The sequence below is a fragment of the Cryptomeria japonica genome, chromosome 11, assembly GCF_030272615.1.
Source record: "Cryptomeria japonica chromosome 11, Sugi_1.0, whole genome shotgun sequence".
In the NCBI taxonomy this organism is placed as follows: Eukaryota; Viridiplantae; Streptophyta; class Pinopsida; order Cupressales; family Cupressaceae; genus Cryptomeria; species Cryptomeria japonica.
Window position 1 is genome coordinate 204,950,267 of NC_081415.1, and position 19,829 is coordinate 204,970,095.

The window sequence follows — 19,829 nt, forward strand, 5'->3', positions numbered from 1 at the left end:
CTAACCCCAATTCTATCTCTAACCATAACTCTAGCCTTAATCCTAACCTAAACCCTTATCCTAACCCTAACTCTACCTCTAACCCTAACCATAATTCTAGCCCTAACCCTAACTCTAGCTCTAACCCAAATTTTATCTCTTACTACAACATCAGTTACTCTAATCCTGACCCAAACCCTAACCCTGATCATAAAAATAACCTTAACAATAATTCAAGCCTTAACCCTAACTCTCACCCTAATTTTATCTTTAACCCTGACCCCAATCTTGATCCTAACCCTAAACATAATTTAAGGATTCAGAATAGTGTTTATTTAGGGTTAGAGTTAGAGTTTAATTAGGTTTAGGGTGAGGATTTTGTGAGAGTTCAATAAGGGTAAGAGTTCAAATAAGGTTAGGGTTAGAGTTTAATCAGGGTTAGAGTTAGGATGATGATTCAATTAGGGTTAGGGTTTGATAATATTTAATATTTTAATAATATTTGAATTAATAATGATTTATAATTATATATAATATTATAATATATTCCATTAAAGACTGATAATATTATATTATTATATTTAATGTCTTACATGTTTTCTACTTGTGTACATATATTAAATTATAGTATATATACAACATGCTAAGAGATATCCTTATTGAGGCGCTTATTTTTATCATTTTCTAAGGTACAATGTGAATCTTGACAAGGATATCTCTTGACGTATTTTATATATATTATTTTTTAATATATGCATGCTAGTTCTTTCTCAATTGAATTGAAGTATGGAATCAACTAAAAATATGTACATGAACATTGCATCCTAGAATTTTTGTTTTGTTAGAACAAGTAGCTGCATATATATGTCAACTAAGAGGATTTACACGTAAAAGGAAGGAAGGAAAACAAACACTCATATTCTTTATTTGATTTAATCAAGCTATTATCACTCAAGGGACAAATGTACAGTTTCACACTTATTTATTCTCATATAGTAATATTTGTTTGTACTTCATGTAGTTTTTCTATTCCAAATCCAAATATTGTGAATTTGCTAGAGGTATTGTTCCGTTTTAGAATCCTCACATTTTACCCTTCAAATTCCATAAAAGATTGACATAAGATATTATCATTGAATTAAATCAAAACATTTTTTTTTATCAAGTGATACCATTTTATTATTTTTCAAATAGGTTTAAACCTTTTTTATTTTTTATTTTTTTAATTTTAATTTTTATAAAATTGGATCATAACATCATTATAAAGATCAAAAAAATTATTCTCACGAGTGACTCTAATTCTTTTTCAAGATTGTTTTGTATGATTTTATTTTACAAGAGTAGATTGTTCAATTCAATTATAACTATTGTGAAAGAAATTGATTAGGGGTTTGATACTGCGAATATAAAACAAAGTTAATGATATTGTCTTTGCTATATACTGCAATTTGATGATGGACATAGATAAAAACATCTTATATAGATATTTTTGTTTTTAGTAGATTATAATGTTTCTATACTTGTTTCACTAAAATTAGACTATGATAGAAATGCTATAGTAAATGAAAAGCTATTTCCCATGAAAGCTTTTCTTTATCAAGATAGTTTTCTTAAATTTCTTAAATTTCTTGAGGTATCATTATGATGACATTTGATGAAATTGTGTATTTGGTATTCTATGGGCACAATATTCTGTTTTGTTTTGTTTTACATTATAATGATTCTATACTTGTTTCACTAAAATTAGATTATGATAGAAATGTTATAGTAAATGAAAAGCTATTTCCTATGAAAGGTTTTCTTTATTGAGATAGTTTTCATAAATTGTTTGAGGTAATATTATGATGACATTTGATGAAATTGTATATTTGGTATACTGTGGGCAAAATTAGTAGTAATTAGTGTGATTGGTTATACAGGTCATAAAAATCCTCAAATTCTATGACGATGATGTAGCTATCTATAAAGATTATTTGTAGTGCTTTTGGATTCATATGTGTAAGTTTTTGTATTGTACCCCAAATAATCTTCATAGATTATAGAGAAATTATAACATTATCTACAATGATGTCCAATTTCTATACATATTCTAGGTATTACTAAGATATCTCCTACTTATCGATTAACAAGATAATCAATAAGCATGACTTGGACTAATTTTGACCATCTTGGAGTAAGAATTGCCTCCAAAACACCTCATTCTAGCTAGATATGGCCCCTCACACTACAAACATTCCACTTTGCCATTATTCACAAACTTAATCCAATTGAGTCACCAATACACATGTTTTTATCTTTTAAGATATAATTGCACATAGTAGTGTTCCACACATTCAAACTTGTTTTACTATCCAAACACTTGGCTTTTTCTATAAAACCTAACCCTAGTTCACACAGAACAATGAAATTAGCCCTAAGCATGCTCATTTAAGCAAACTTACTAAAATTAGAAAATATTCACTAGCATACACACATAGATTTTTACACACTTTACTTCTACATGCACATACTTTCTAAAATCACATAGGGCATTTGCCATTGTTGGACCTAGTAATCCCCATTAATGGAAGCTTCACACACCAACATTAGAGGGCCATACACTCTAAAATTCTTCCAATTAGCTTTGCTAAAACATGTCATAGGAGTTTGACTTAAGCAAGCCCCTAAATATAAGACGTGATCAAAGGCACTCTTATATTGAATAGGGACTAATAGGGATTTCAACAAGCATGATAAAGGCTAATGCAGACATAACTTTACATTGTTAGTTGTAGGGAATTAAACTACAATAATACATGATACTAGAGCGTCATGTTATGTTAGATATCAACATGTCATAGGCGTCAATAGCACGTGGTCAAGACATAATTACATACAATTTCATATTCAGTAAAGTAAATATTTGACTCAAGACACAATCTCTATAGTAATCCAACAACATAATCATTCATTATTTTCTCCCACCATATCTTTAACAATTGTTTTCTAAATATAATATTCAATTTTCACCTCTTTTCTTTCTTTCAACCTCTACTTTAACATCTCATTTTATCAACTAATTCTGAAAGGAAATTAACACTAAGGGCATGTTCCTATGCAACTACTTAGCTTATTTTGGCTAGCTGCCATTGCTCAATATTTTTAGGAATTATTTGTAGAGTAGCTGGCCCCATGAATATTTATCTTTGCTGCTTATTTTTTATCAAAACATTTTAACTTCATATTAATAGTATTAATACTAATTTGTGCACTTAAAATTTGGAAAACAAAGTAGAAATGAAATCTTAAAAAAGAGGGAGAGCAAATTGTGGAGCCACATGACACTTTTGTTAATAAGCATCTAAATTATCCCTTTTTTCATAATTTTAAAGTTACATGGGAACACTTAACTGCTTAAATTTAAGCAGAAAATAGAATTAAACAGTTGCATGGAACATAAGATAAGTTTAAACAAGTGCCAAATAGTGGCGAGTACTTTCCTCTTGATTTGTAGTTGAAATAGTAATTTTTGTTATAGTTATTGAATTTTTTTATTAATTATATAACTAATATAGTGTTGGATTATGATAAATTACAATTTTTTTGGTAGATAACCTTCTTGCTATGCAAGGATCAAATATTTGGTTGTTCAACTTCATTTTGTTAGGGATTAGGTATATATTAGTGATTATTTTACAAATCATAGAAGTCTTATAGCGTTTATATGGTGCAAGCATCTAATAGTTTTACTATTAGATGCATGAGTTGTATTTTTTATGTCTATTATAAACTCTATCATAGTACATGCAAAGTTTGGGCCACTTTAGATCATTGTTGTGTGACATGAGGGCTTCTCTTAGTGCAACATTAATGTAGCTATAATTATAAAATATTTGGTGAATAGCCCATTAACAACTATATTTGAATTGTGCTATGTGGAGGTTGTACACTATAGTGTATAGATGAAGACTTTATGATCTTTGGTGTCCAAATGCCGTATACTAATTAACATTTCAGCAAATGCAACAGCAAAGTGACTTATATTTGTTACTATATATATATTGTGTAAATGTCATATTTGGCTATTAATAATTTAATTCCTATAGGAATCTAACTGAAACTAATTCCTCATAAGTCTGCTGCAGAGATATGATACCAAGTAATGGTAGGAGGGACAATCAAACTAAAACATTTGATCCTTGTCCTCTTAGACAAATTATGAAGTAAGGGAACCTTGATTACAGGATCATTTGTTCAATGGGTGAAAAGCCTTGAACGGAGCACAAAATACCCTATTTTATTTGTTGTTTAGGTCTATAGTAAAAATACTCTTACGAGCTTGATCAAGAGAAAAGAGGAAGTTAAAGATTATGTTACATCTAACCCTTGGTTTCTACAATGTACCGGGTTAATCCTTAGAAAATTGAAAGTTAGATATAATGAAAAGATTGAGAACATTTGTGTGATCAATATAACATGGGTATGAAAAATAACTACTTACTTATCATTGAAAAAACAAGACAAGCTAATTATAATGTAAATGGAAAGTGGACGAGAAAAGGATAAACAAGATATGAATAGGGAAGGAAGTTAGACATTACGACAAGATAATTGAGGGAGTTTTAAAAATCTATATTGTTACTAATCTATTTTGGATTTTATTATCATAGATAGCAGACATATAAATATAAGAGGTTATAATACTAGTATGAAGATACTAATCAAAAGGAAGTATAGATAGGTTGGGATGAAGGAGAAATTAAATGTTTTAATGAGGCAATGTTGTGGGATGTTTAGAAAGATTGTTTAATATCATATTAAATTTGATAAATTATTATGTTTAAATTAAATAAGAATTACAAATTAAAAATAATTATTTATTTTATGTAATTAAATAATGAAAAGCTATAGATAAAAAAATATTAATACTATTAAATTTATTTTAAAATATTAATTTTTTTAAAAATAAATTGTTAGGAAGGTCCATAATATTTATCCTTCTTCTATTTGTTTACTTTCATATTAAATTTAATAAATTATTATGTTTAAATTAAATAAAAGAGTAAATTAATATGGATATTTATCTTTTTTGCCAAAAAAATATTTAAAAAAAATAAAAATAAAATAAAAATTAAAAAATTAAAAGAAAGAAAAATAATTGCTTTTTATTGATCTAAATAATTTTTTTTAATAACCATATAAGCACAACAAATGAATTATCATTACAATAATATTACCTAACTAACAAGAAGTACTAATAAAATTATTAAATAGATAAACATAATTTTATTAATAAACTATAAACGTTTACTTTCATGTGTCTATTTTTATTTACTCTACCTTCTGCTATATTCCATCCATCTAGCCAACTCAGTGCACATGACGACGTGCGCGTGGAATTTATGCCTAAAATAGCGCTGCACAAATATTTTCAAAACTTTATATCTTGGCTGAACATTCACAGTTCCACAAGCTCAGCCTTCCTTGATTTCCATCGTTCAAAAATAACACTGGTTTGATGTACAGCGAACTGAAAAGAAACAATGGATATAGAAGATCCAAACCAGAAGGACATCGAAGAGGACTCCAAAGGAGCCATGTTTTCTCGTATCAAATGGGTGGATAAATTACATCACAAAATATGGAATGGAAAGCACGCGGGTGTGTTTTGTATGGTAATTTCTTCATCAGCCTACAGCATCATGGGACTCTTAGTCAAGCTGCTTACAAGTAAAATGCAAACTCATTCTATGTCTTTTTCAAATTAGATTTGTATGCATCTTCATTATAAATGTTCGGTCGTGATAATTATCCTAAGTGAGGATTTGGATTTTAAGTCTGGGTGTCCAATACACTTTAGGTTGATCTCATTATTTTTATTTCTTTCCCTCTCTCCAAGAATTTGATGAAAGATTTGTGAATTCGTATTTAGTTGCGTGTTTTCTATTTTTTTAAATTCTGCATTTATTTAATGGAATTCCAATTGAAAATTGGAAAGATATGGTTAGACCCTTTGCCGGTCAAATCCTCATGGAGCGGACCATGAATTAGTTCTCCATCCCTGCCATGTCATGACATTCACAGACTTTTAGGTACCTGACACTGTCTAAAGGTTGTAAGATGGCATGGACCTTGATAAATTAGCTTTTTCTGGAAAATAATTTTGATCTGGTAAGATCTAGGTTAAATGCTAACCTACATTTATTAGAATGCCCGAGTCTAAACCAAGGTTATAGAGGAAATTCCAGACCGGGGAGAGATGCGCTAGTCCATTGAGAACAAGCGATCCGGGTGATCCAGGGTTTTTATCCAATATAGGAGGAGTCACTACATCCCTGCAAATAGTAAACGCCCAATAGTATTGTCTCCGTGTGCACAGAAAGAGCAGTTGCATATTCCAGAGCATGGTTGCCCAATGCCCACTGGCTGGGTCTTAAATGGGCACATTTTAGGCTTCGATACAAAATTAAAATTGCAGGTTCACTTCAAATATTCATAATGCCGCATATAGGTCATTACTTGTAATCCTGTTAACTCTCAAAGTCTCCCGCTTTTTAGATCGCCGAAACAACAATCCTAATTGTCTTTAGGATTAACTGACATCAATGCTAGATGTGTATCCCTATTGAATTCTAGCACAAAAATCCTCAATAAATTAAAATGGATCTCGTTATCTCTTCAAATAGAGTAATAATGCTCATCGAACGATTTACAAGGGATTTCAATAGGTTTGAAAATAGTTTCAGGAGGTTTTTAAAATATAAAATATCACAACGGACCAGCTCCTTATCTCACCACCCAAAAAACACAGAACAGAGAGACAAATGAGAGAAATGATTGTTTTGCAGCCAATATGCGTATTTAGTTAATTGCATTCATACCAAAGAAGACGGGAAAGAGCAAATGAAGAAAAGGAACATCTAGGAAATCATCCCAAAAGGTGAGGTCAAATAAGGTAGAAAAGAGATGAGGAAATGGGGGGAAAACTAGGAAAAGTGAAGGGGAGAGAACAAAATACAAAGACAAGGGATAGCAAGCATAGACTAAGACACTGTACAAAAGAGAGAAAAGGAAAGTTAGGGAAGAAAAGAAATAAAAAATGAAACCTTAATGTTGACATCCCATTACCAAGAGAAATAAAGAAGTTTTTGAAAATCAAGGAGTAGCCACCCAATCATGAAAAATCTGCTCACTTTACAAATAACCAAAAAACTCGGTATCTTCTCATGCTTGGGAAAATTAAGGTGCTCATTTCTAATTGAGCAGTACTTCAACTTAATTGCTCATGACTTGGAATTTCTGGAAACTCTTTATCCATAACACAATTATTACATAGACACACAAAGCATGTCGTTTGCCACTATTATATGTGTAGAAGTTGATGATACAACCATAGGAGCCAAGAATCATTTGCAAGCAAAACACTTGTCACACAAAAGAGATCAAGAGAGAACAATATGCTCAACAACTTGAGAATTTTGTTTTGATTGCACAAAAGAATACATTAAAATGAGTGAAAGAATCTTTATAAAAGGATGAATGAAACCCTATATGAAAAACCCAAATGATTTTATTAAATTAGCTAGTGCCAAGTGTCAGAATCATAATGATTGAGACAACTTAAGCTATTATTAGCCTAATTTAATAAAAGGAATAAGCACCTAAAACAGCTTAAGTGAATAAAGTAATTAAAGGACCTAATAAATTAAGTAATTAGATAAATTGTCCTTGTTACTCCAACATTCCCCCTTAAGGTTAACTTAGGGAGTAGCGAAATTGCTAAAGATGAATGCAAAATGCATGCATGAATGAGTCTCAACAATAAAGGCCTGATCAGGTACTCATGTTCAAACCAATGCAACTCTCACAAATGGAGAAAAGGAGAAAACCCAATGGGACAAAACACCTCTCCAAAAGAGAGAAAATGAATGAACTATACTAGAGAAAGAAGGAAAGGAGGAGGACTTCATTATGACCCCCCAAGGGCTGCTTCTGTCATAGTAGTACAATGAATGTCTCCCCCCCCCCTCTCCCACCACCCTATAAGAGAGAAAATGAGGATATGAATACCCCCAATGAAGAAGTAGCTCTTGTGCCAATGATGAAGGTCTGAAGACAGGACATGATCCACTGCTTGCAGACAACATTTCTCCCCTCGGGAAGAAACAAATCCATTGGAGATAAGAGAAGCAACTCCCATAAACTGGAAGAAGTAGGATCCAAATACAAACTATGTGTGCCTAGGGAAACTGCTCAATTGTCCACATGTCTCAATCATGATATGCCAAATCCGCTGAAGCAAATCCAAACAACCGTGAAGGTACTTGATGAACAACCTCTGAAGGCATTGAAGATGGGATGACAGGAATGCTCAAATTGTCATGAAAGAGGAACTAAAGATCCTCGAATATGTCATTAATGTTTGGAGTATGTGATCTATCAAACAACCCTTTAATATGTGACAAGTGCTCATCCCACAAAGCAGAAACTGGAAGGGAACAATCAACCCGCTGAACTGAATCAATGGGGGCCATGCATGAGCCAATGCCAATCTGATCAAGAACAACAAAAGATGATGAAGACTGAGATGGTGTCTCAATATGAGGAGTGAGAACTGAGAGACAAGCCTTTGATCTATCAGGGCGTGAAAGACTCATGATATATTCAAGCATCTCAAAAGTACCATGATCATAGGTAGAAAATTTGCATGTGCGAGGGGAATGACCCAATCTACTGCAAGATCCTCTGGAAATGGAGAGATATGAGGGTCTCCATAGATCTCCCAAAGGCGAGTACAAAGTGTGCGAGGACATTCAATGCCCAACAAAGCACACACAGTGTCATCATCAACACTAGAACCAATCACACCTACAACATGGTCATTAATGATCCTACAAGCATGTTGACCCCTCTCTGAAGTTGGTTGAGGGATGAGTCGATATAGATAGGGCAAAAAATCAAGCCATCTAAGATGTGTCAAGATGCCCTTTCGCCATGACTCATAATTGCCCTTTGCTAGGTTGATAATAGAAGGGTGAACACAAAAACCCATGATTCCTTCTCAAATGAAATAATGAGATCCCCAAAATCTCAACACATGTAAAGCACATAAAATAGAACCCTCTCCAACAAACAGATCCATTCCAGGTGCTAAAACATCCAAGTAATTGACTAGATAGTGAAAACACAAAAATCTAAATAAAATGTACTTGAGGCAAAATCTGGAAAAAATAGCAGGAGATCTTGATAGAAGACTCCACAAGTTTTCCAACGATATTTGCTTTTCGGAAAACGAAGTCCGGATGTACAAGTTATGGCCCTGAAATCACGAAACTGAACTTTTGACTTTGGAGGCCTGGTATAGAAAATAGGAGTAGAATCTGCCAAAACCACTTGCACCACTAGATTGGCACTGAAACTAGCTTTCTGACGATATCTTGTTTACATGATTTTGAACTCGTATACCTAATTATGGCCAAAAAACCAACCTAGGTCAAAAAAAAAAATTTAGGGCTTGGAGAGCTTGCATGTAATGTCCCCTTCCTAGCATTCATAGCATGATGTTGTTGTTAGCCTATTTCCCATGGTCTCCTAGGCTAACCAGGATGTTAAAGGGACTTAGAGGCCATTTGGCCTAGACAGTTTCAGTTGCAGGCCATTCTGAGGGGTTTTGAGGCAGTTTTGGGCCATTCTCAGTTGACATTCTCCTTGCTGTTGAGAGACACAGTCGAGGGAATAAGAGAGCTTCCAGGTAATAAGTCATTTGTGAAATTTACTATTCAAATCTATAGTGTTTGCAAACAGCTAGGGTTCGAATTTGAGGGGCAGAAGAGATTTTTCCCATGCTGTACCAACTTCTGCTACAGTGGCGTGAACAGTACCCGCGCTACAGTATCCGTGCTACAGTGCTAGGAAGGATTCGAAAATTGTTAGCTTGTGCTGGAAATGGAGATTGAAGTTTGGAAATCGATCTGCTGTTACTGAAGACTTATATGATCAGTCATTTTGAGTATTAAGCTGCTGTATGAGTTAGAAACCCCTGGTGATAGGTGCCAACTTGTTGGAGTCATTCACACAGACTTAGGGCAGGTTGTACATGCCCAGGAAGGAGCTGGAATAGTCAATAATAATTCTGAAAGTTGCGACAGCAGTCTGGAGACTCGATATTACTGAGCCGTACTAGTGTTGGGGTATTTTGAAGGAGTTGCATTGGTTATGCTGTAGCTGGAGAGTGCCATACAAGACTGATAGAAGATGTGCCAGGTCTGAAACTCTGACTAGACAACGTTTGTGGTATGTGTTTACATGTGACATCATAGTTTGAGTGTTATTGAGCAATGTTTACATGTGACATCAATAATGAACACTTGTTTCAAATTGATATTGTAAGGTGACGATTGTACAATTATCAATGTAACTATCTTGATGGATATCATGTGACTTGATATTTGTGGACATGTCATGATAGTATATATATCTCTGAGACATTACGGTAGATATCTGTTGGTTGATATCATTAAATAAACCATAATTATGATAGAGATATTCATGGTGAATATTATGAACATAATATTCGTGGACATGCCATGAAATCATTATCAGTATGGTAGGCATCATGTGACTTGATGCCAGTACACATACCTTACTTGATAACTATGAGTTATGGTGAGTATCATGAGACTTGATATTCATTGTTGAACCATATCTCTAAATATCACTATGGTGTGATATCTCCTCTCTTCAGAATCAATGGATGAATTGTGATGTTTTCTCTAACATGAAATGTGTCCTGCCTAGTTAAGAGGGAGTGTTAATTTTGTAACGTCGGTCATACTATTTCATGCTTCCAATATATATATATATTAATTTGATTACATATACTAATATGTTAACGTTAACTAATGATAAATAAAACCAAAGTTAACTTATCGCGTTTGACCAATAGTTACACCGTTCATGGTATCGGGTGGTAAAGCAATTCTCAAACAAGTCACACTCCTTCCGATCAGGTAAGTAAACGGTGACTAGTTTATATACTATGGTGAGAGGTACGTAGGGAAGAGATGTGTCTTTCCACGTGGGAAGACATATCTCTTCACTACGTAACCCCTCATCCACTTATATAGCATGCTTACATTGAGGAGGATGCACACACCGAAATTGATAAGTGTGGTGCATCTTTAAAACACACTATAGCAGATAAAATACAACTTTCAGATCATATCTCCATCTCTTCTATTTTGATCACAAAATTTTGAAAGAACTTAACACTTCTCACTTCAAGGAAGTAATCTTGAGGACATTCCATGATGCTTCATTGGCTAGTCAACTGGGATTCCTCAAGACATACTGGCAGATCCGAGAAAGGTTCACATAGAAAGGACTTAAGAATGAAGTCCCGAAGTATGTTAGAGAGTGTCCAGTATGTCAGCAAAATAAGAATGAACATACATTTCCAACCGGTTTACTTCAGCCCTTACTGATTCCAGATTAGAAGTGGGAAAGTATATTGATGGACTTCATTACAGGATTGCCTAGGGTGCAAGGTAAGGACTGCATATATGTGGTAATCGATAGATTGACAAAATTTGCACATTTCTTCGCTATCACAGCCACCTACATAGTAGCCCAAGTGGTTGACTTGTTCTTTAGGGAGGTATTTAGGTTACATGGGTTGCCCAGGAACATTGTGAGTGACAGGGACCCCAAGTTCCTGAGTCTTTTTTGGCAGGAAATTGCTAGGTTGAGTGGTGTGGAACTCACTCCTAGCACTAGCTATCACCCATAGACTGACGGTCAGACAAAGATAGTGAACAAGTGGTTAGAAGGTTATCTGTAGAATCATGTATCAGGACAGCAGAAGGCTTGGGTCAGATGGCTGCACTTGGGTGAGTATTGCTACAATACCACCTACCACATGACTAATGGATGACTCCATTTATGGCATTGTATGGGTATGAAGCCTCAAACTTCATGGATTTACTCTTTGGGGAAAGTAGGGTGCCTAAGGCAAAAGATTTGTTGCAAGAGAGTCAGGACATCCTGAGGGCATTGAAGGAGAACATACAATAGGCATAGATCAACAAAATCTATATGCTGATCAACACAGGATTGAGCGCAACTTTGAGATTGGTGATATGGTATATCTGAAACTATGTGCTTACAAACAGTCTTCTTTGAAGAAGAGTGGTGTTGAGAAACTTAAGCCACGATTTTATGGTCCATTCAAGGTTACTCAACGCATTGGAGAGGTGGCCTATGAGCTAGATTTGCCAGCCAACAGTAAGGGACATAATGTATTTCATGTTTTCAGACTAAAAAAAGCCTTAGGCCATAATGTGGTGCCATTAGTAGAGTTGCCACCCTTGGATGAAGAAGGGAAGTTGATATTGGTTCCAGAGGCAATCATTGATACCAGGGAGAGGACACTTCAGAGAAGGATGATTAAGGAATATTTGGTTAAGTGGAGGAACCTGCCAGTTGAGGATGCTACATGGGAGAGTGATAAGATCTTGCAACATCTAGAGTTGATATTGCTTGAGGGCAAGCAATTTTGGGAAGGGCGGACTGTAATGCCCCCTTCCTAGCATTCATAGCATGATGTTGTCGTTAGCCTATTTGCCATGGTCCCGTAGGCTAAGCAGGACATTAAAGGGACTTAGAGGCCATTTGGCCTAGACAATTTTAGTTGCAAGCCATTCTAAGGGGGTTTGATGCAGTTTTGGGCACACTTACTATTTATACTAAGTCATTTTGGACATGGCTGGACATCTAGTGGCAGTGACATGTCGATGGCCATGGTCCCATAGGCTAAGCAGGACATTAAAGGGACTTAGAGGCCATTTGGCCTAGACAATTTTAGTTGCAAGCCATTCTAAGGGGGTTTGATGCAGTTTTGGGCACACTTACTATTTATACTAAGTCATTTTGGACATGGTTGGACATCTAGTGGCAGTGACATGTCGATGGTAATTGTTTAAAATTGACAAGAAGATTTATTTATCATTGATATGATTTATTATGCATTAATAAAGTTATTTAATAAAGTTAAATTTAGTTATTTAACTTTATTAATGCATAGTCTATAGTTGTGGGAAATATTTAAATAAAAGAGTTCCCCTTTATTCTATAATACATTGGAGACATAAAAAAGTGTCCAGGGATTCAAGTTGAAGGAAAATCATGTTACATGGTATGGGGAATATTAAAGAAAAAACAATCACGATAAAATAGGGACCAAAAAAGCAATTGTGAGAAAATAGGGGCAAAAAAACAAAAATCTCGAAATTATAGGAAAGGGCAAAAAGGGTGATTTTATTTATCCCACATTGACAAGAGGAGTGAATGAGCTCTTAGAATGGGTTATAAAAGAGATTGAAGAGTCCTCTTTCAATATGCTGGGAATGAGATTAATATTATGCTGTTGGAATTCTTGGGAGTCTGATTTCTGGGTTTGGAGGATGAAATCCCTCTCAGCTGACTTTCTCCTTGCTGTTGAGAGACACAGCCAGGGGAATAAGAGAGCTTTAAGGTAATGAGTCATTTGTGAAACTTACCATTCAAATCTATAGTGTTTGCAAACAGCTAGGGTTCAAATTTGAGGGGCAGAAGAGATTTTTCCCATGCTATATGAACTGATGCTACAGTGGTGTGAACAGTACTCGCGCTACAGTATTCGTGCTATAGTGCTACAGTTGCGAGGAAGGATTCAAAAATTGTTAGTTTGTGCTGGAAATGGAGATTGAAGTTTGGAGATCGATCTGCTGTTACTGAGGACTTATATTATCATTCATTTTGAGTATTAAGTTGCCGTATGAGTTAGAAACCCCTAGTGATAGGTGCCAACTTGCTGGAGTCATTCACACAGACCTAGGGCAGGCTGTACATGCCCAGGAAGGAGCTGGAACAGTCAATAATAATTCTGAAAGTTGCCACAGCAGTCTGGAAACTCGATATTACTGAGCCGTACCAGTATTGGGGTGTTTTGAAGGAGTTGCGTTGGTTATGCTGTAGCTGGAGAGTGCCATACAAGACTGATAGAAGATGTATCAGGTCTGAAACTCTGGCTGGACAGCGTTTACATGTGACATCATAGTTTGAGTGTTATTAAGCAATGTTTATGTAATTTGGGCTGAACATACAAAATTACAGTATATTGGCATTGTCATCAGCATTGAAAGTATTGTAAATCTGCTTCTTATTCAGAAAATATACGGAGTTCCTAAATTCAGTTTGTTAACACTATCATTGATTTAGTAAGTTACTGAATACTATGACTTAATTCCTATGATTGGATTGATGTGAGTTTGTAAGCCAACTGTTTGATATAATTGCGTGCCAATTATTTGATATAATTCCTTAGTGTTTCAAAGAAGAGAAGGTGCAAAAAATTCAGCGGCAAATTAGGGGTGATTATTACATTGCACATGCATTTGTACTGTTAGATAAAAGGGTGAAGCTAGATCGGATAGAATATGCTTTGAATCAGTGGATAAAAAGGTGAACCTAGATTGGATGGAGCATGCTTCAGACCGTTGTATAAAAGGCTGGACCCTCAAAAAAAATTTCGCAGTCATGAATTTCAATGATTTGATAGGCATATTTGGGGTTCTTGGGCCTTCTGAGCGCGATGGTGATGCCCATTTGAGCCCAATGTGCTCAAAAAGATCATTCAAGGTTGGATCCCTCAAGCATATGGACAAGAACTTAACATATCTGAAGCTTTGATACCATGTAGAAGTTGATGATATAACCATAGGAGCCAAGAATCATCTGCAAGCAAAACACTTGTCACACAAGAGGTATCAAGAAAGAACATTATGCGCAACAACTTGGAAATTCTCTATTGATTACACAAAAGAATATATTACAATGAGCAAAAGAATCTTTATAAAAGGACGAATGAAACTCTAGATGCAAAACCTTAATGCTAGATTAAATCAGCTAGTGCCAAGTGTCACAATCATAATGAATGAGGCAACTTAAGCTATTATTAGCCTAATTTAATAAAAGGAAAAAGCACATAAGATTAGCTTAAGTGAATAAAGTAATTAAAGTACCTAATTAATTAAATAATTGGATAAAGTTTCTCAATTACTCCAACAATATGTAATAGGATGACACCTTTCCTCTTGGTAAACCCATGCTAAGAGTAGGAAAATGCCAAAACATCAGTGCATTATGTTAATTTTAGCACTTTCAGATTAGATGATACTCAGAAAATCAGAATTTGTTTCCAACTAGGTTAATTAGATTTTCAGATTTAAGCATGATAAGAAATGAATGCAAAAGAGACAAGACAAAGTTACCCTGGGAAAACCTCCTAGGAGGAAAAACCCAGCCAGAAAAGATCCTCAGATCTGATTATGGTTTTAGATTCAATTGACAATTACACACTTATCTGGAGTATAGAAGTTGCAGTCACAAGGAAGATGGTATGGAAGACTACACAGCTAGTTTGTTGACAGTGATCATGTTTTACAGTCCTTCTAACTTGTCTTGCTATGTATGCACCTTTCAACTAGTTGCAGTCCTTTGCTTGAGCCTTCAATGGAGATTCATGGAATTCGTAATCACCAATTAGATCTGCTGTTCATTTAGTTCGCTGTGATCACTAATTGGATCTGCTGTTCATTCATGAAGTTCGCTGTGATCACTAATTGGATCTGCACATATATGGAATTCGCTATGAGCACCACTTAGATCTGCACATATATGTAGTTCGCTGTGACCTACTGCTTGTAAAGGAGTTCGCTGCACAAGGAGGATATATTTCGCATTTGTTTGCAGACTACATTGAATAATATTGTGAGAGGTATATGACTTATTTATAGGAGAGCAACCACTCCTAATCAAGTCGGCTTATGATGAATTAATAACCTTTAATTTATTTGCATCACTTTAACCGAAACCCTTTATTGGATAGGGTCAGCCCTATTCATGTAAGCATGTTATCTTGCACATAGCGTGGTATTGAGGAGTAGCGTGGTGTTAAGGAATGCGTGATGTATAGGGCCCAGCCCTAAGAGTGGCGTGTGGGATGAGAAGGGCCCAACCCTAAGAGTAGCGTGTGAGAGGAGAAGGGCCCAGCCCTTGGCGGATTCCAATGTTGCCTTAAGGCAATTGGAATCCACATTCTACCTAGTTACAATCAACACTCCCTCTTAACTAGGGAGAAAGATAATCTTACAACCTGGTTACAAGATTAGGGCCCAACCTGTTGTGACGTATTCACACTTCACCCATTGCAAATGGGGACCCCTGCTTTTTTCTTTCTAGGGTTTGTTTTCTAGGTCTTTTAGGGTTTTGTCTGTTAGCCTTTGCAGGATGAGTGCTGTCGAGGGGATCGTTGGATTGTAGGCTTTGCTTGAGCCAGGGTGAGTCCACAGGGCCCCAGAATTAGGGTTTCTTTGAGAGTCTTCCTTAGGGCCTGGTTTTGATCTTGTTGCTAATTGTGTCTTGCTTTGTGAGTGAGTATCATCCTTGAAGGTCTGAGTTAGGTCGAGTTGGTGAGTGATGAAGTCTGGAATGTCATCCTGATCTTCAAATAATCCTCCAAAAACTAGATTTTGCAATATAACTCCTGGAGGTCCGAAACCACTCTCAAACATCCTGAAAGTATATATGGAATATAATTTAAAGTATAAGTACTTAAATGTTATATTCCATAAAATGATCCTCACGGAGAGTTCAAAATTTCAAATTTCGCTCCTGACCCTTCCAAAGGGTCCAAAGCGAATTTTGCTCTTGACCCTTCCAAAGGGTCCAGAGCGAAATTCTCCATAAGACATTCTACTTTGACGAAAACCTAGAACTAATGCATTCCTAGGCTTGAATGAAGGCAAAAACGCTTGTTTGAATGAAGAAATGTGAAAATGAAGTCAGGATCTTGGCCAAGATTAGGAATTTCGCTCCTGACCCTTCCAAAGGGTCCAAAGCGAAAAATCTTTGTGCACCTCAATTTATCACTTGTCAAGACCAATTTCATAGTTCCTTAGGCATGTTTGGGGGTGTCTTACATGTTCTAACTTTAGGAGGTGAGTAAAGGTGGATGAGGTGAAGATTTTAGCCAAGAATGTGAATTTTGCTCCTGACCCTTCCAAAGGGTCCAAAGCGAAATTCTTGAAACACTCATTTTTTCCTTTAGCAAGAGTTAGGACCAAGGTGGAGATGCATGAAGAAAGATCTATGTTGGCCCCTCAAGGAAGATTAGAGTTTGAAAAATCAAGAATCAAGGTCAAAACATGATTTTCGCTCCTGACCCTTCCAAAGGGTCCAGAGCGAAAATCCTTATAACTCTTGTTTTCTTCCTTATTTTGGCTAGGCGTTGGCTTGATGGGAGATGAATGGGTATGTTTTTGCCTTGAGAGGGAGTTTGATTGATTTTGAAGAACAAGATTTTGGCCTAAAGGAGAATTTCGCGCCTAAAGGAGAATTTCGCTCCTGACCCTTCCAAAGGGTCCAGAGCGAAATTCATCATAAACTTCATTTGCTACCTTGTTTGACCTTGAAACCTTCTTCCTCAGGTGGAAAATGAGCTAAGTTTGCTTCTTGAAGTGGTTTGGAGTTTGAAAAGTGAGTAATCTAGCCTAGAAGGAGATTTTCGCTCCTGACCCTTCCAAAGGGTCTAGAGCGAAAATCTACTAAGACTCATTTCTTCCATAGTTTGACCAAATTTTGATTTGCAAGGCGCCTTGAAAGGAAGGATGGACATCTTTTGCCATTGGAAATGTTTGAAAGCATTGAGAAGTGAAGGATTTTGAGCCAAATAGTGAATTTCGCTCTTGACCCTTCCAAAGGGTCCAGACCGAAATTCCTAGAAACACCTATTTTTCCATTGGAGGAGGTCAAGTCCTTAGTTTTTTATGGCATAGATGGAAGTGGGATAGCATGTTTTTGCCTCTTGAGGTGGTTTGGAGTTGGAGAAATGGAGAATCAAGCTCAAATCATGAAAATCGCTCCTGACCCTTCCAAAGGGTCCAGAGCGAAAATCTTCATGGACCTCATTCTCTTCCTTGTTAGGCCAAGTCCTTAGTGTCCAAGGCATGTTGGAGGAAGGATAAGCATATTCTTGCCTTGAGGAATGATGGAAAGCAACAAAAGATGAAATTTCAAGCCTAGAAAGGAAATTTCGCTCCTGACCCTTCCAAAGGGTCCAGAGCGAAATTCCTTGTAAACCTGGTTTTTTGACCTTGCTTAGGCTTCAATCCTTGTTCCTTGGAGGAAAAATGATGAAATGTATCTTGTAAACAAGATTGGGATTGAAAGAATGATGATTTTGGGCTAGAAAAGGAAAATCGTTCCTGACCCTTCCAAAGGGTCTAGAGCGAAATTTTGCAAAACCTATCTCTTCCCTCAAATTTATGCCAAGTTTGGTGTGGGTCAAGATTGGAGGTGTCCTTAGGCATGTCCTTGAATGGTCAATAATTATCAAACTTGAAGGAATTGGGCCAAAAAGTGATTTTCGCTCCTGACCCTTCCAAAGGGTCCAGAGCGAAAATCCCAATTCCACCTATTTTCTTTGCAAGGCAAGGTAAAATTTTGATTTTTATGGCCTAGAGAGGAGGGAGGCAAGGTGTTCTAAGTCTTGGAGGTGATTTGAAGTTGAAAGGATGAGGAAATAACCCTAAAACAAGATTTTCGCTCCTGACCCTTCCAAAGGGTCCAGAGCGAAAATCCTAAAATCTAATTATTCCTTTCAAATTTGTGCTAAACCATGCCTAGACCAAGGTGAAAGATGCCTTTGAGATTACCCTCGAGTTGATTGTTGTCTCCAGAAATAATGATTTTAGGCCAGAGGAAGAATTTCACTTCTGACCCTTCCAAAGGGTCCAGGGCGAAAATCCTTCAATCACCTATTTTGCCTTGTAAAATCAAGTTAAACTTGGGCTGGATGAAAGAAGAGAAGTGTTTCCTTGCCTTGTGAAGTGGATTGAAGTTGAAATGATGAAAAAATGAGCTACAAACAAGAAATTCGCTCTTGACCCTTCCAAAGGGTCCAAAGCGAAAAACACTAAAACCATCCTTTTCTCCAAATTTTGTGCTAAGTCAGGCCTGGACTAGGGTGAGAAAACTATTTGGAATGCCTTGGAAAGATGTTTGACCTTCAAAAATGTGAATTTTGAGCTAAAGTTGGAATTTCGCTCCTGACCCTTCCAAAGGGTCCAGGGCGAAATTCTTATAGGGTCTGTTCCTAGAGAAAATCTTGGGCAAGTTTCATGTTAATATCTTTTTGTTGATGATTCAAGTTGAAAATGCTATGTTGACATGAATTTATCATGTGTCCTTAATCATCTTTTGGTTTGTTTTGGCAGATGAAAGAAGACCAGGCCAGGACAAGGACGACCTTCTCTAGCCCAGCATCAACAAGGACGACCTTCTCCAGCCCAGCCTCATCAAGGACGACCTCTTCCAGTCCAACATTTGAAGGAAAGACAAGGTGGCATCCCGGTCATCACTCCTCCAGTCGGGTTGGTCCACTTCAATGTGTCCAGATTCAATGTACCTGACTCATGGGAGATGGCACAAACTTCGATGTACCTACCCCGGTTCTCCATTGGTCGAATATTCCAGAGAAGACATGTGTCCAAATAATGCAATTATTTCATTGGCCAGAATTGAGTTTGTTGTAACAAACCCTAATTAGGGTTTTCATTGCAAAATCTCGGCCATTGATCTCAAATTGATCGGAGCCATTAAATTGTATTGAGGGCGCTATATAAGCCCTGGCTCCTCATTTGTAAAGGCTAATAGTTAGTCAATAATAGCTAATAGTTAATAGTTAGTAATAGAGGCCAGAATAGTAGAATAGAAATTAGAGTAGATTAAGAAGAGAAGGCAAGACATTGTTGCCTTAATTGTAAAGACTTCTT

At 36.1% G+C, this 19,829-nt stretch overlaps 1 protein-coding gene across 2 annotated transcripts in view; it reads left to right on the forward strand.

Moving 5' to 3' along the window:
* The first annotated feature begins 5,302 nt into the window (after positions 1-5,302).
* The window catches only part of LOC131067654 (uncharacterized), a 205,398-nt gene continuing 190,871 nt past the window's right edge, over positions 5,303-19,829 (forward strand). Inside the window, exon 1 of one of the 2 annotated variants that reach the window (XM_058002752.2) lies at positions 5,303-5,688. In XM_058002752.2, the coding sequence (XP_057858735.2) occupies positions 5,502-5,688 (187 nt within the window). In that variant the 5' untranslated portion in view covers positions 5,303-5,501. The remainder of the gene's footprint in view (positions 5,689-19,829) is intronic. The other variant, XM_058002751.2, reaches the window with a different exon arrangement.